Source organism: Crocodylus porosus, unplaced genomic scaffold (assembly GCF_001723895.1).
Source record: "Crocodylus porosus isolate Cpor-Errol unplaced genomic scaffold, CroPor_comp1, whole genome shotgun sequence".
In the NCBI taxonomy this organism is placed as follows: Eukaryota; Metazoa; Chordata; order Crocodylia; family Crocodylidae; genus Crocodylus; species Crocodylus porosus.
Window position 1 is genome coordinate 108,794,756 of NW_017728947.1, and position 11,926 is coordinate 108,806,681.

Here is an 11,926-nt window from a genome sequence, read left to right on the forward strand (position 1 = left end):
TTAGTGGAGCATAGATATTGATCTTTTAAATTGTCAGAACAGAACTGTCATTTTGGGCCTTTAAGTTATATTCCCACTGGACTGTTATAACGGAGTCATTTTATTTTGGGGCCCTGCTCAGTACTTTTGCCAAAGACTGAGAATTTGAGGATTTATGCTGTTTTGTTTTCTTTTCTTTAGGGGGTTGCTTCATAAGATTACTAATCTGGAATGCAGACATAAGAGAACCAATGAGTAAAAGCTATTGTTTTAGCTGTATGTGAGTTACAAAACTGAATCATTCAGATTGTGCTTTTACATTTAATCTCCTTTTCTTTTAATCAAGGTCAAAATAATCTCTCTCTTTTGTGAGAATATCCTCAAGGCATCTCTGTTTGGTTCTTTCAGGAATTATGTTCTGAGAAGGGAAGTGGCGACTTGCATTTGTGTTGTGTGGGAATTTTTTAAATCCACAATGGCTGTGCAGTAAGGGCCTAGCTGCCAACCAGACGTGGTAGGCCTTCTTCAAGTAAATGCCATAGTCTTCAATTCTACAGATGTATTTTAATGTGCCCCCTGCAAATAGCCAGTCGTATCTGTAGTATATTCTTAGAGAATCTAAACTGATTGGCTTAACGTAGTTGTCTTTGATCAGAGAACCTGATATTTTTTGGAAGATTGATTAGGATTTGTAAGTTTGCTTTGACTGAAACTGTCCTTTTTTATTGCGGTGCAGTGGAAAGGAAAATGTTGGCTAAATGCACCAAGGTTAAAGGCGTTATGCTGATGTTTGTCTTCAGTCTGCTCATAAAGCGAAAATTTTGAATCATTATAGTGACATCCAGATGCTTATTCCCCTGCTAGAAGTTACTTATGAATGTACAGTCTTCTATACTTGACTATACAGGAAGAAAATCTGGAGACTGGGCGATGAGATATTAAATTTCAGAAGAACATTAAAAATCAGATAGCCTATGAATTGCTAAGTTTGTGGACTTCAAAAAAAAAAAAAATGCTGTACAGCAGCCTGAAGAAGTTGCTCTGTTGCTGTCTGATTTACAGCTTACATTTAAATAATTAAATTAGTGTGTTGTTGCTCCCTTTGGCAGGATATTTTTACTCGTTGGGAGTGAGTTTGGTTTTAATCTTGACACTAGTCTGTCTGTATCCAATCCTAAATTTTCATAATCCTTTATAAAGGACAGAGCTAGACATAGATTAGAGTACAACTGTCACTCAGAGGGTAAACTGCAGGATAAAGTAGGAAGAATCCTAAACTCTGCGGCACTGGTTACATAGATTCATATTCCAGAAGCTGAATCTGATATGAGCATTACAAATCAAAATTAACGCTACAGTAATATTTGCTTGTGCTGTAATTTTTCTATCGATAAAGAAAGAAATAATTGTAGATTAGCAAATAAATGGACAATTAGCATCTTTTTCCTCATGCAAGGATGGTGTCAGCAGCCTGTGGTTTTCTCCTTATGCCTCAATTTTGACATTTTTGTTTATAGGCAAATCCCTTCATGCAGTTTTAAAAGAATAATTGCATAATATATCTATATATAGATGTATAATATCTATCTATCTATAATATATAGTTCTATATGTATAGATATATATCTATTTATAGATAGATATAGATATCTCTCAAAGCAACAAAAAGAATTTGTGTATTAAGACTACATTTTACTTTCAAGTATAGAATTTCAAAGAGTCCTGGAAAGAAAAAAAATACATAATTGTTTTGGTCAAAGGGCAAGAACCTTGCAGGAAAGGGAGGGATTTTCTAGTCTTCAGGTTTGAAGATAAAACAAGGACTAAAGAAGTCTCTTGCCTTTCCACTGGCTTCAGTTGCTATTGCCTCTGGAGCAGCAGTATCTTTTGTTATCTCTTTGATTTTCTTTTTTTTTTCCTGCTGAAATCTTTCAAAAATACCCTTTGTCAGCTTGTTACTGCATTGTTTCCTATCCCAAAGGAGTTGTCCAGCTGGAGAGCTCTTTGGAGAGTCAAGCTGATGGGACAAGATCATGTTGGAAGTAGGGAAAGGTACTATCCGGTTTAGAAACTGAGTATACAGGTCACCATGCGGGCCAGCCAGTCTGTGAGGGTGTTCGTCTGAAAGACTGGAATTAAGTTTTCCACTTAATACAAATCGAATTTTGGTTATAGGAATATTATTTAAAATAGTAGCACTGATTTTAAAAGTCCAAGGGATATTTTATGATACCTTCAACAACCTAAATCTAAGATTTTTTTTTTAAGTATGTACTTTTAAAAATTGATTTATTGTACCGAAATAATTGTTAAAATGATGCAGTTTTTAAAGAAAACGTCAAGAAAAAGATAGATGCATCAGAATTACATGTGTATAATTTCAGGTAACATGCATTTTTATATGCACCTAAAAATATGGAGCTCTACAGACACAAATAAGATATTTTTAATGCACTGATATGAGAGGAGAGATTTAAAAAGCTGCTGCATGAAAGCAGTTCTGCAAGTTCCTGCCCTAACAAGTCAATATGAACATTCTTTTAGCCAGTGTACGTGTTAGGTATGCATGTAACCTGCTTTCTGCAATGAGCTCGGCGAACGTGCTTGTCGGCTTCTCTTCTGTCTCATCCCAGTCCTGTAAGCAATAGATCACGCAGTCGGACCCTGGGATCTCAGTGGAGCCTTGCTGACAGCAGCAGTGTTCAATACAAGGCAGGGGTCTGCTGATTCAGAGCCTGTTAGAGGATTACAACATTTTTTTAAACGTATGAATCTTAAAAACGTGTAAAGCATTTATAAAATTGTCGCGTACCTTTCTACAGTGCTAAATTCGTATGAGGAAAAAATGTCAGGGGACAACTGAGTTTTACATTTTTTAAGTAGAGATTTTGGATTTTTACGTATGATTAGAAATCTTTCTTTCAGTGCTGCTTCAAAATCCCTCTTTGTGGGATACATGACCTTGAGGAGCCAGATAAATTGTTAATCTGAAATTGGATCTTGTATATCAAGATATGATTCTTTTCAGATAGTTTATAGACTCTGACTGTAAAAACTGCATACAAGAGTATCATCACAGTTTTAACAGTTATGGAGCAGTGTATTCAGCAGGAATCAGTTTACTTAAGTTAGTGGTTGGCAACCTTGTTAGACTCGAGGCACCCCCTGGAAACTGCCCCTCTTAGCTTTCACTCATTTTTTGACTACAGAAAAATACAAGCAATTTTTCTGTTCCAAAGACCACAACAGATGTTTTCTGAAGGGATGGCTATTTGAAATCTATGGGTTTATCTTGTGAATTGTGTAGGTATTTTCACATTTAATAGCACTAATATGAAGTGGCACCCCAAAAGGATCTTGTGGCAGTCTCATATGTATACTTAAGTGAATGTGCTAAATGCATGTATTGCCAAGTGGCTAAAAACCACCTGCAGCATATATAACTTCTCCAAGATTTTTGGTTTCTGTTCAAGTTTGTGGCTTGCTGCAGTTTTCCTCCTCCAACCCTCCAGTCCATCACTTGCACAGATTAGGATCATCAGGTGCTCTAATTACTTTCCAGAGAGTAGGTGATGGGAAACATAACAGCTGTATTTCTTTTTCTTATTTGAAATCTTGGTAAAGCTCAAGACTCAGACAAACACTGGCTGAATGTGAAGCTTGAGCCAGTACACCTTAACTGCAGTGGATCAAACCCATAAAGATAACTTGTTTGGCAAGTTTCAACACTGCTGTTTAAAATAAAACACATATGCAGCAATCTTGCAAAGTAGTCAGCAGTACAAGGAATATGTTGTGTGCTCAGAGTAAGACATTTTTATTTGGGAAGGGGTGTGTCGCTTATATTGAGATAACATAAGTATTGTGTATATAATATCTCCAGTATTAACTATCAAGGTGGATGAGAACAATCAGTACCAAGTAGGAAAAGCTGCATTTTAATATTGTAAATTAAAGCTATTCTCCATGTATGGTATAATATTAATTATTGTAAAAGCTTCTGGTGTTACATTTAATTATATGTATGAGTGAGGAGTGGTTTTGCTGTTTAAAAATATAACTGTTTGTTTTCCCATTTGGGCTAAATCTTTGGCCTTGCTCCCCCTTTGAAGCATCTCTGTGGGTACAGAATATAAATGAGAGATGTACTATAAATTTATTTGCACAGTTTTTATTTAAGGAACCTGAAGCCTTCCAAAGAAAATGCCTGGATCTGAGAAAAGGACGGACGGGTGCTTGAAATTGCAGAGATCTTCCTGCCTACTAACAGGAGGTGGCATGCTGGGAAGTATAGTGTTCAGACTGCCTACTAACAGAATTGCTTCTCCGTAATGGTGGGAGGTGGCAGTGGCAGCCTTTTTAATATGACACAGTGGTAATTTAGGCTCATTGTATTTCTTTTTATCCTCCTCCTGGAAGCTGCAGCAAGGCAAATAGATGTGGGTGTGTGAGAGCAAGGGACCTGCTGTGCTTCTCCATATCATTCAGAAAAAAAAGAGGTATATGTAGCAGTTAATTCTAGAAAAGAAGCATAGGTTTCTAGTTAAGGTGCTGGAATAGACTTGGGGTCTGGGTTCTGTTAGTGGCTCTGCCGCAGCCTCCCTGTGTGACCCATAGGTCCCATTACCTATGTCTGTTACCCATCTGTAAAATGGGAATAACATACAAAACTTGCTTGATCTGCCTCGTTCAGTTAGATTTTCTTCTTCAGAGCAAAGGTACTACCCCTCTGTAATGTCTAACATAGGCTGCCATTTTGGTTGAGACTTTTAGATGCTAGTATTGCAGAAATAACCACTCATCCCTCCTCATCACCAGGTGCAAGGACTTCTGCTTAGAGGATGTTGAGCCAAGCAGCCTAAAGGGCATGTGGTAATTGAAATGGAGCACTGTGGGGGATCAGAGTAGCAGGCAGGCTACTAGGACCCCCTTGCACCATAGATACACAGCAGACAACAGTAGCACATGTACAGGTTGGAGGCAGAAAACTTTCCAGGAAGAATCTGTCTTTTTTTTTTCACCTGGTCTGCAGTTATATGAATTGGCTGGTTCAGGTCATCCCTGCCCCATTGTGTACATCAATCATCCTAGCTTTTTCTTCACTACTTCAAGCTCCCCAGGGTTAGTCCTTAAGTCTTTCTGCTCTTCTTCCCCAAGTAAATAGACCTTTGCCTTTGCCTTTTACCTTTGCCCTTTCCTTTATTTAAACTGAAAATACTGTAATGTGGATAATTCCAGGGCTTACCTATTTACAGAAGTACTATTTCTGATTTATAGTTTAGTTTTAGTATTGGCAGTATGTCCACAAGATTAGATGGTTCAAACTGAAATGAGGAAGCTTTTCTGAATTCAAAAGTGATATGTTGATAGAATAGCTAGCCAATACGTAGCATGGTCAGATTGGTATGGGTGATGGGGTTTTTACCTTCCTCTGTAGCAGGGGCACAGCCCTCTACCTAGGATCTCTTGAGGATAGATTGATGTTTCATAGAAGCAGGACCTGCTTTACTTGTGACAGCGTAGGGTTAGTTGTGTGTTGTGTCAGGGATGATGGTAGTCCTATGTAGAGTTTAGCTTATGGGTTGTATAGGATGGTTTGGCTGGGGATGATCCTGCTTCAGACAGGGGGTTGGACTCGACGTGACCACTGGAGGTTCCTTCCAGCCTGACTTGTCTATGGTTCTATGATTTTTATTCATAGATATCAAGATATTTTATAGCAAATGCTAGAAATCTTTTAATTGCAGAATTAAAGCTACACAGTTAGACATTTTTAAAGAAGAAGTAATAGCACAGCTAAGGTTCCTATAGCAACAATAAGTATGCAGCATTATAGTTTCTGCTTTTTTAATTTTGTAGCTTTCTCTGTTTCTATAAATATACTGCAGAGACTGGTAAGGTGGCCATTTCCCTCACCCTGTACATTGTACTAGGTTGTGCTTTTGAACTGGATTTCCTTATTTCTTTTCAAAGAAGAGTTGAAGGAGAAGAAACAAATTGCCTCTGCCTAATAATGTTAGTATTTAAATGGCCCTTATTGGGTTTTGAAGCTTACAGCTCCATTGAGACAAGTATGGTAGGAAATGGGTGAATTGCTACTGATGCTTGGCAGAAGACTAGTTTTCTCTTACCAAGGCAGCAGTGCATCAGGTTACATTTCACTGGCTGTACTTTCACAACAGAAAAAGATTAGGAATGTTATTTTCTCAAAATGAAAGCTTAGAATTTGCGGAATGCAGACCAAACTGGAACTGAGATCAATGGATACGCACTTGTGTGCGCTTTCTCTCTCACTCGCTCTCTCTTTCTGTGTCTCCTTCCTTTCTAAACTGAAAGAATTTTTGTTTAGTGTTCCTAGTATAATGGTGAGGCTTTATCTTTTCATTTTTCCTATAAGCTTTCCTCCAAGATACCTGCAGTCTTGCTTGTACAAATTGCTTCATCAGCAATTGCTGTCCTTTCCAAGCCAGCAGGGAAAATGGGGTACATACAGTGTTGCAAGGGCAAGTCTTCATTGAGCTCTGCTAAAGTCTCATAATTCCCCTGAATATTCTTAGAAGTGAGAACTCAACTTTATTTATGTCATTTCCCTCTATAGCAAAAAGCCCCATGTTGTAGACTATCTAGCGTGTACCTGTTTATCTGTGGTTGTAAGAGTAATGGCTGTAGCAGAACTAAACATGGTAAAAAATAAGCATTCAGTGATTTTGAACTCTGGAAGGGACTCTTCCAATGTTTTCAGACATGAATGCTTTGAGCTGAGACCCAGCATAAAACGTTTAATCCCCAAGGGATTTTTCCCCTCTAGGAATTAATGGGCATCTGAAAAAAGGGGCTGTTATATTAAAAATAATTTTAGAGCCTTATCTGTAGTTCTTTTCAGATAGTTTTCAGATGGCTCCTAGTGCTAGCAGGGAAGGCTGTAATTCAGGTTAGCTACTACTGTCTTGTAAAGAGTCACATTTTCAGCAAGGTTTTACTGTGTGATATTGCGTCAGCATATGCAGTATAGTGATACAGGCTGTGTCCTGTTTCTTCTTCAGTTTCCTTCCTTCACAAATTGAGGATGTCAGTGCTCTGTACTTTTGTTTCCCCTGTTGAATCTCCCAGGCGAAGTACAGTCAAAAGGCCCAAGGCTGGAATGATTCAATCTGCACACATTAGTCTAAACTGTATAGATTGAACCAATAAGCAGTGAACAGACATTCACTTTTGATTCTGGAAATGCAGCCACATGCCTGCAGTGGCCCAGGCCAGAAGCTGCAGGGGCGCTAGATCACACCTCCCTGCTCAGCTGGAGCAGGCAGCTTGGGCCATGGCTAGCCCACCCACCCTGCGAAGGGAGGTTCAAAGCATCGTGGGATGCTGAGGGACTATGAGTTGACTTGAATCTGGAGGGGATCTGGGACAGAAATTCAATAAATGTATTGAACCTAAATCAGTTAAGTCTGATACTACATCCATCCAGGTTTATCTTAAACTGGTTTTCATTCAGTTTGAAAGCAGTTTATATGCACTGAACTTCTGTTGTGTTACAGATTTGAACTAGTTTCTGATCATACTGATTATACTACTTCATGTCTAATTTATGTTTCTAGCCTCAGTGTGTGGGGCTGTAGTGCTTAGGACTTAGTTGCCCTCCTGTCTTATTTATATTTGCCGATTAATGTGGCTTCACTTTTTCTTCCAGGTGTTTTCTGGCTCTTTTGTTCAAGTGAATAGTTTGAGATCTGAGTTTGCTAATAAAACTTTCCGTGCATGTTTAATATTCAAAATGTACCCTTCCCTTTGTTTTGACAGCCTGAGGAAGAGCTTGATCCTGAAGAGAGGGACAACTTCCTCCAACAGCTTTACAAGTTTATGGAAGACAGAGGTAACATGTTGCTTAAAATTTACTGCCTCTTGCCTACTGAAACTGTTTAAAAATTGCTTTTAAATGCAGCATCCTTGTGTCACTGAAATAAATGCATAATAATAACAAATAGGGTACAGATGGAAATCTTCTACTGAATTTTAACTGCAACATCTGCTTCAGATACATTTATGTGCATGTGTAGTTAACAAAAATCCAGTCTAAGCAAATAGTTTTTTTCAGCCTTTAATGGGCTGGACTTAAACTGTCTCCTAGTGTCAGTTGGTACCTTCCTGTGGCAACTAGTGTTGGTAACTGCAGCTGCTGATCCTTGGGATGAACATTGGAAACATTTAGTAGGTTGTGGAACTTGCAGGCACCAGAAGTCAGGAAATAAGCCATTTTTTAAAGTGTCTGTGCAAAACTATCCTCTTCTCTCACAGACTCTCCTCCAATAATAGGGCAATAGTAGCATTCCTCTTGAGGACAACTTGCATGATCCTGGTTGGCCCAAGAGTTGGAATGGAAAGAACACTTTTTTTAAAACTTTTTCTGAACTGAATTAGATCAGGCTATTTTGATCATGATGCCTAGGTACTATGCTGAAAAAATATAAGTACATATGCTGCAGATAATTACTGTTAGCAGAATATGATACTTTGCCTTCCTTCCAATTATACCCTCCTTACGTCAGATTTCAGTGGCATATGCAGCATGAGTGCTCCAGAGTGTGAAGGCAGAGGGTTTTTTTCCTCAACACCTTGTGGGGGTTTTTTAAGTAGCGTTAAACAAGAAAACAAATTAACTTTTCTTGAATATTGTGTCAATCCCATATTTTATTGTCTTATGGCTATATCTTAGCTTTGAATATAGAAAGCTTCACTCCTGTGTTTGCAAGATGGAAAAATGTCACAGGTGTGGTGGATTCTTTTTAGATTTTTTTCGGTCAAAAATTACTCGGAGTATTTTAGATATTAACTAAATTGCATGCATTTAAAATGTTGCTTTCTAGACTTCCCACTCAAATTACGTATCTGGCTGCAAATGGTGCCATGGCAACTGTTATATTACAGCATGGTGTAGCAGAGTAAGCATGGAGGTAGTCAGAATTAAAGGGACTTGATTTGGGAGGAGCATAGTCAATTTAGTGCTGACTAATTTCTTTTGCCTTTGATAATAAGGTATTTAGTACATAACCTTCTTAAGGAGAGAAGGAAGAAAAGAACAATAAGAAACTAAACTAAAATAGCAGTTCACCCTTTAAACTAAACTAGGCTTCCCTTTTAACTAGGCATATTCTGATTTGTAGAATAAATAGTACCCAACTTTTTTGGTCTTGCCATTTGCCAGTCACAGGTATATCAATGGGTTATGTACTTTTTTTTATAGTAAACTTACAGTGGAGCTCATCTAGTATCACTTTAAAGACCATACCTTGTAAAGCATTCCTGTAAAATGCATATGTTGAGGAAGACATGAATGGAACAAGGGGACAAGCCAAGGAAAGAAACTGTATCTTTTTTGAGCAGTCCTAGTTTTATTGTTTTTCTCTCCTGTTACTTCCCTTCTTTCCTTTTTCCCTCACTCCCTGCTTGAGGCACTTTTAGTCCAGGAAGTAGGGAGAAACCATGCAAGTGGCTATGGGAACCAGGGAGAAAAAAAGAGTTTATAGCACAGTAAAAGTGAAGACCCAGTCCAGAGGCAAACTGGTATTCCATAAAAAAAAATAATATTTTGATTAAGTATAGCCAGTTACTTTCAAGGCTGGGTCTTTTATTTCCTTTTGTTTTTCTTTTTCTCCATTGCAACAATGCCCTTCCCACTTGATTGCTCCACATGGTCTTCCCTCAAGGAGGAGGTTTTGAACAGGGCATGCCTGCCAGTATTCCCAAAGCAAAACCCAATACCTTCTAACTTGTGTGATTCATATCAAATTGCATGGAGGAAGGGCGAAAGTAGGGGAAGGGCAGCTCCTTTTCTGCCGTGACTGTGGGCTCCCCCTTCACAGCTAATTTGTGCTCCTTTCCCTTTTCCTACTCTGTCTTTGTACTCCTCCTTCCTCCACCTACACCCTTCACCCTTATTTTCCTTTTCCTCCACCTTCTGCTACCATTTCACGTTCTGGCCCTTGGTCCTCACTTCATTTTTTTAACCCACAGTTTGCTGGTTTACACTTGCTACTACTCTCTGCCATTTACTACGTTTTCCTTTAATACCTGTATGATCTCTGATTGGCTTCCCTTTTCTCCCTTCCCCCCACATGGCCTCTTGGGAAAGGGCAACCAACCAGATAGGGATTTCTCCCACATCTACAGGCGAGTCAGGAGTTAGGAGGCCAGTGGTAGCAAACACATTAGTGATCCACTTAGAACTATACATTGATACAAAACAAGGCAGGTTTGCTGGTTGGGAATTTCTGACTTCGTACACATATGATAGGTAGACATATCATTACAGACCTTACACTGTAAACGTGTGCCAACAAGTAATTGTATGTTGTGGGGTGGAAGATAAGCTTGCTTATTTGCATGATAACTATTGATTTATTTTTATGTTAATTAGGTACTCCTATCAACAAACCACCTGTTCTAGGCTACAAAGATCTTAACCTCTTCAAACTTTTTAGGCTGGTGTATCAGCAGGGTGGATGTGACAGTGTAAGTGCCAACTTTTTTGTTTAAGCTAAACATACATTAAGATTCTTGAAAACTGTTGTTGCAGTCTCAGTACATTTATTTCTTAATTATTTTAGTTAACAAAGAAAATTTACTTTTCTAGATTGACAGTGGTGCTGTATGGAAGCAAATTTATATGGACCTTGGCATTCCCATTTTGAACTCAGCTGCTTCCTACAATGTAAAAACTGCTTATAGAAAGTAAGTTCTCCCTTGTTTGATTGAAAAACAGTGAAAATCTTACAAAATCTCACAAACCTTCAAACCATTTTTGTTAATTCAGTGGAAGAGTAAATAGTAATAGAGAAGTAAGTTGTCTACATACCTTTGTTAAAATGCCTTGTTCATTTTTGCCTCATTGCAAACATTGTTATAGATTAAGGCTTGAATTCTGTAGTTTAGAAAGTGGTGCTGAGCATTCACCACTTTCATTATCTACAACAGGAGGGAAGAAGTGCTCTCATTGTAGGATCTTGCAGTTGCAGTATGTTAGAACTATACTCATTTTATAGCAGGAAATCTATATTGTTGGCATCTGATATAGCCATTTGGGATACGACAATGAAATTGAAAATACAAGGTTAGCATGCGGTCATTTTGCAACATATGCTTATTTACACGAGCAGCATTTGACCTCAGTTGAATGCCCAATCACCTCTCATTGATGTCTACAATAGTTGTGTGATATGGGCAGAACTTTGCCTGTATTTATTTCAGATTTGTTAACTTTCTGTCTAGTGCTGGAACCCATAGATACATTTCAGACATCAAGTCCAAAAATATCTATTTAAATATAAATAAAGATATATACACTTCTAAATTACAGAATTCAAGCCTTATAAATCTGTAGTTGGTGGCTTTATGGTGTCATACTAGTAAATAGGTAAAAAAATATAACCAGTTAAGTGTGTGCACGCAAGCATGCGTGCATGTGCATACCCGCTTGCACATGTACACACATGCAAAGTGCTTATTTTGCCTTCGTCAGTATTTAATTATTCGATTTCAAATTTCTTTAAGAGTTTCTTTTTTTGGAACATTTTCCTGGACTTAGTACTCTTTCCTTGTATTGTGCAAGCATGAAAACAATGAAGCTTTTTGTGGCTAAATGAAAGAAAATTAAATAAACAATGCTGAAAAAATGAAGGAACTGTTTGTGTATATCTAGGTATCTTTATGGTTTTGAAGAGTACTGCCGCTCTGCAAACATTCAGTTTAGGACTATCCATCACAATGAACCAAAAGTGGTAGACATACCGAAACAAGAGGAACCAATGGAGGAAAGTGTAAAAGAGGAACAAGAGATGCCCCCAGTAGAAATAAAAAAAGAAGTTGAGGAAAACGATTCCAGCAGTGAAAGTGAAAAGGAGGAAATAGAACTAAGATCCCCAAGAGTAAGTAACCTGTCTGGAGGGATTGG

General features: G+C 38.2%; 1 protein-coding gene across 4 annotated transcripts in view; it reads left to right on the forward strand.

Moving 5' to 3' along the window:
- The window catches only part of ARID4A (AT-rich interaction domain 4A), a 62,136-nt gene that overhangs the window by 31,823 nt on the left and 18,387 nt on the right, over positions 1–11,926 (forward strand). For all 4 annotated transcript variants that reach the window (XM_019550893.1, XM_019550896.1, XM_019550894.1 and 1 more), the window contains exons 11-14: positions 7,780–7,852; positions 10,394–10,488; positions 10,610–10,707; positions 11,675–11,900. In XM_019550893.1, coding sequence (XP_019406438.1) covers positions 7,780–7,852; positions 10,394–10,488; positions 10,610–10,707; positions 11,675–11,900 — 492 coding nt within the window. The remainder of the gene's footprint in view (positions 1–7,779; positions 7,853–10,393; positions 10,489–10,609; positions 10,708–11,674; positions 11,901–11,926) is intronic.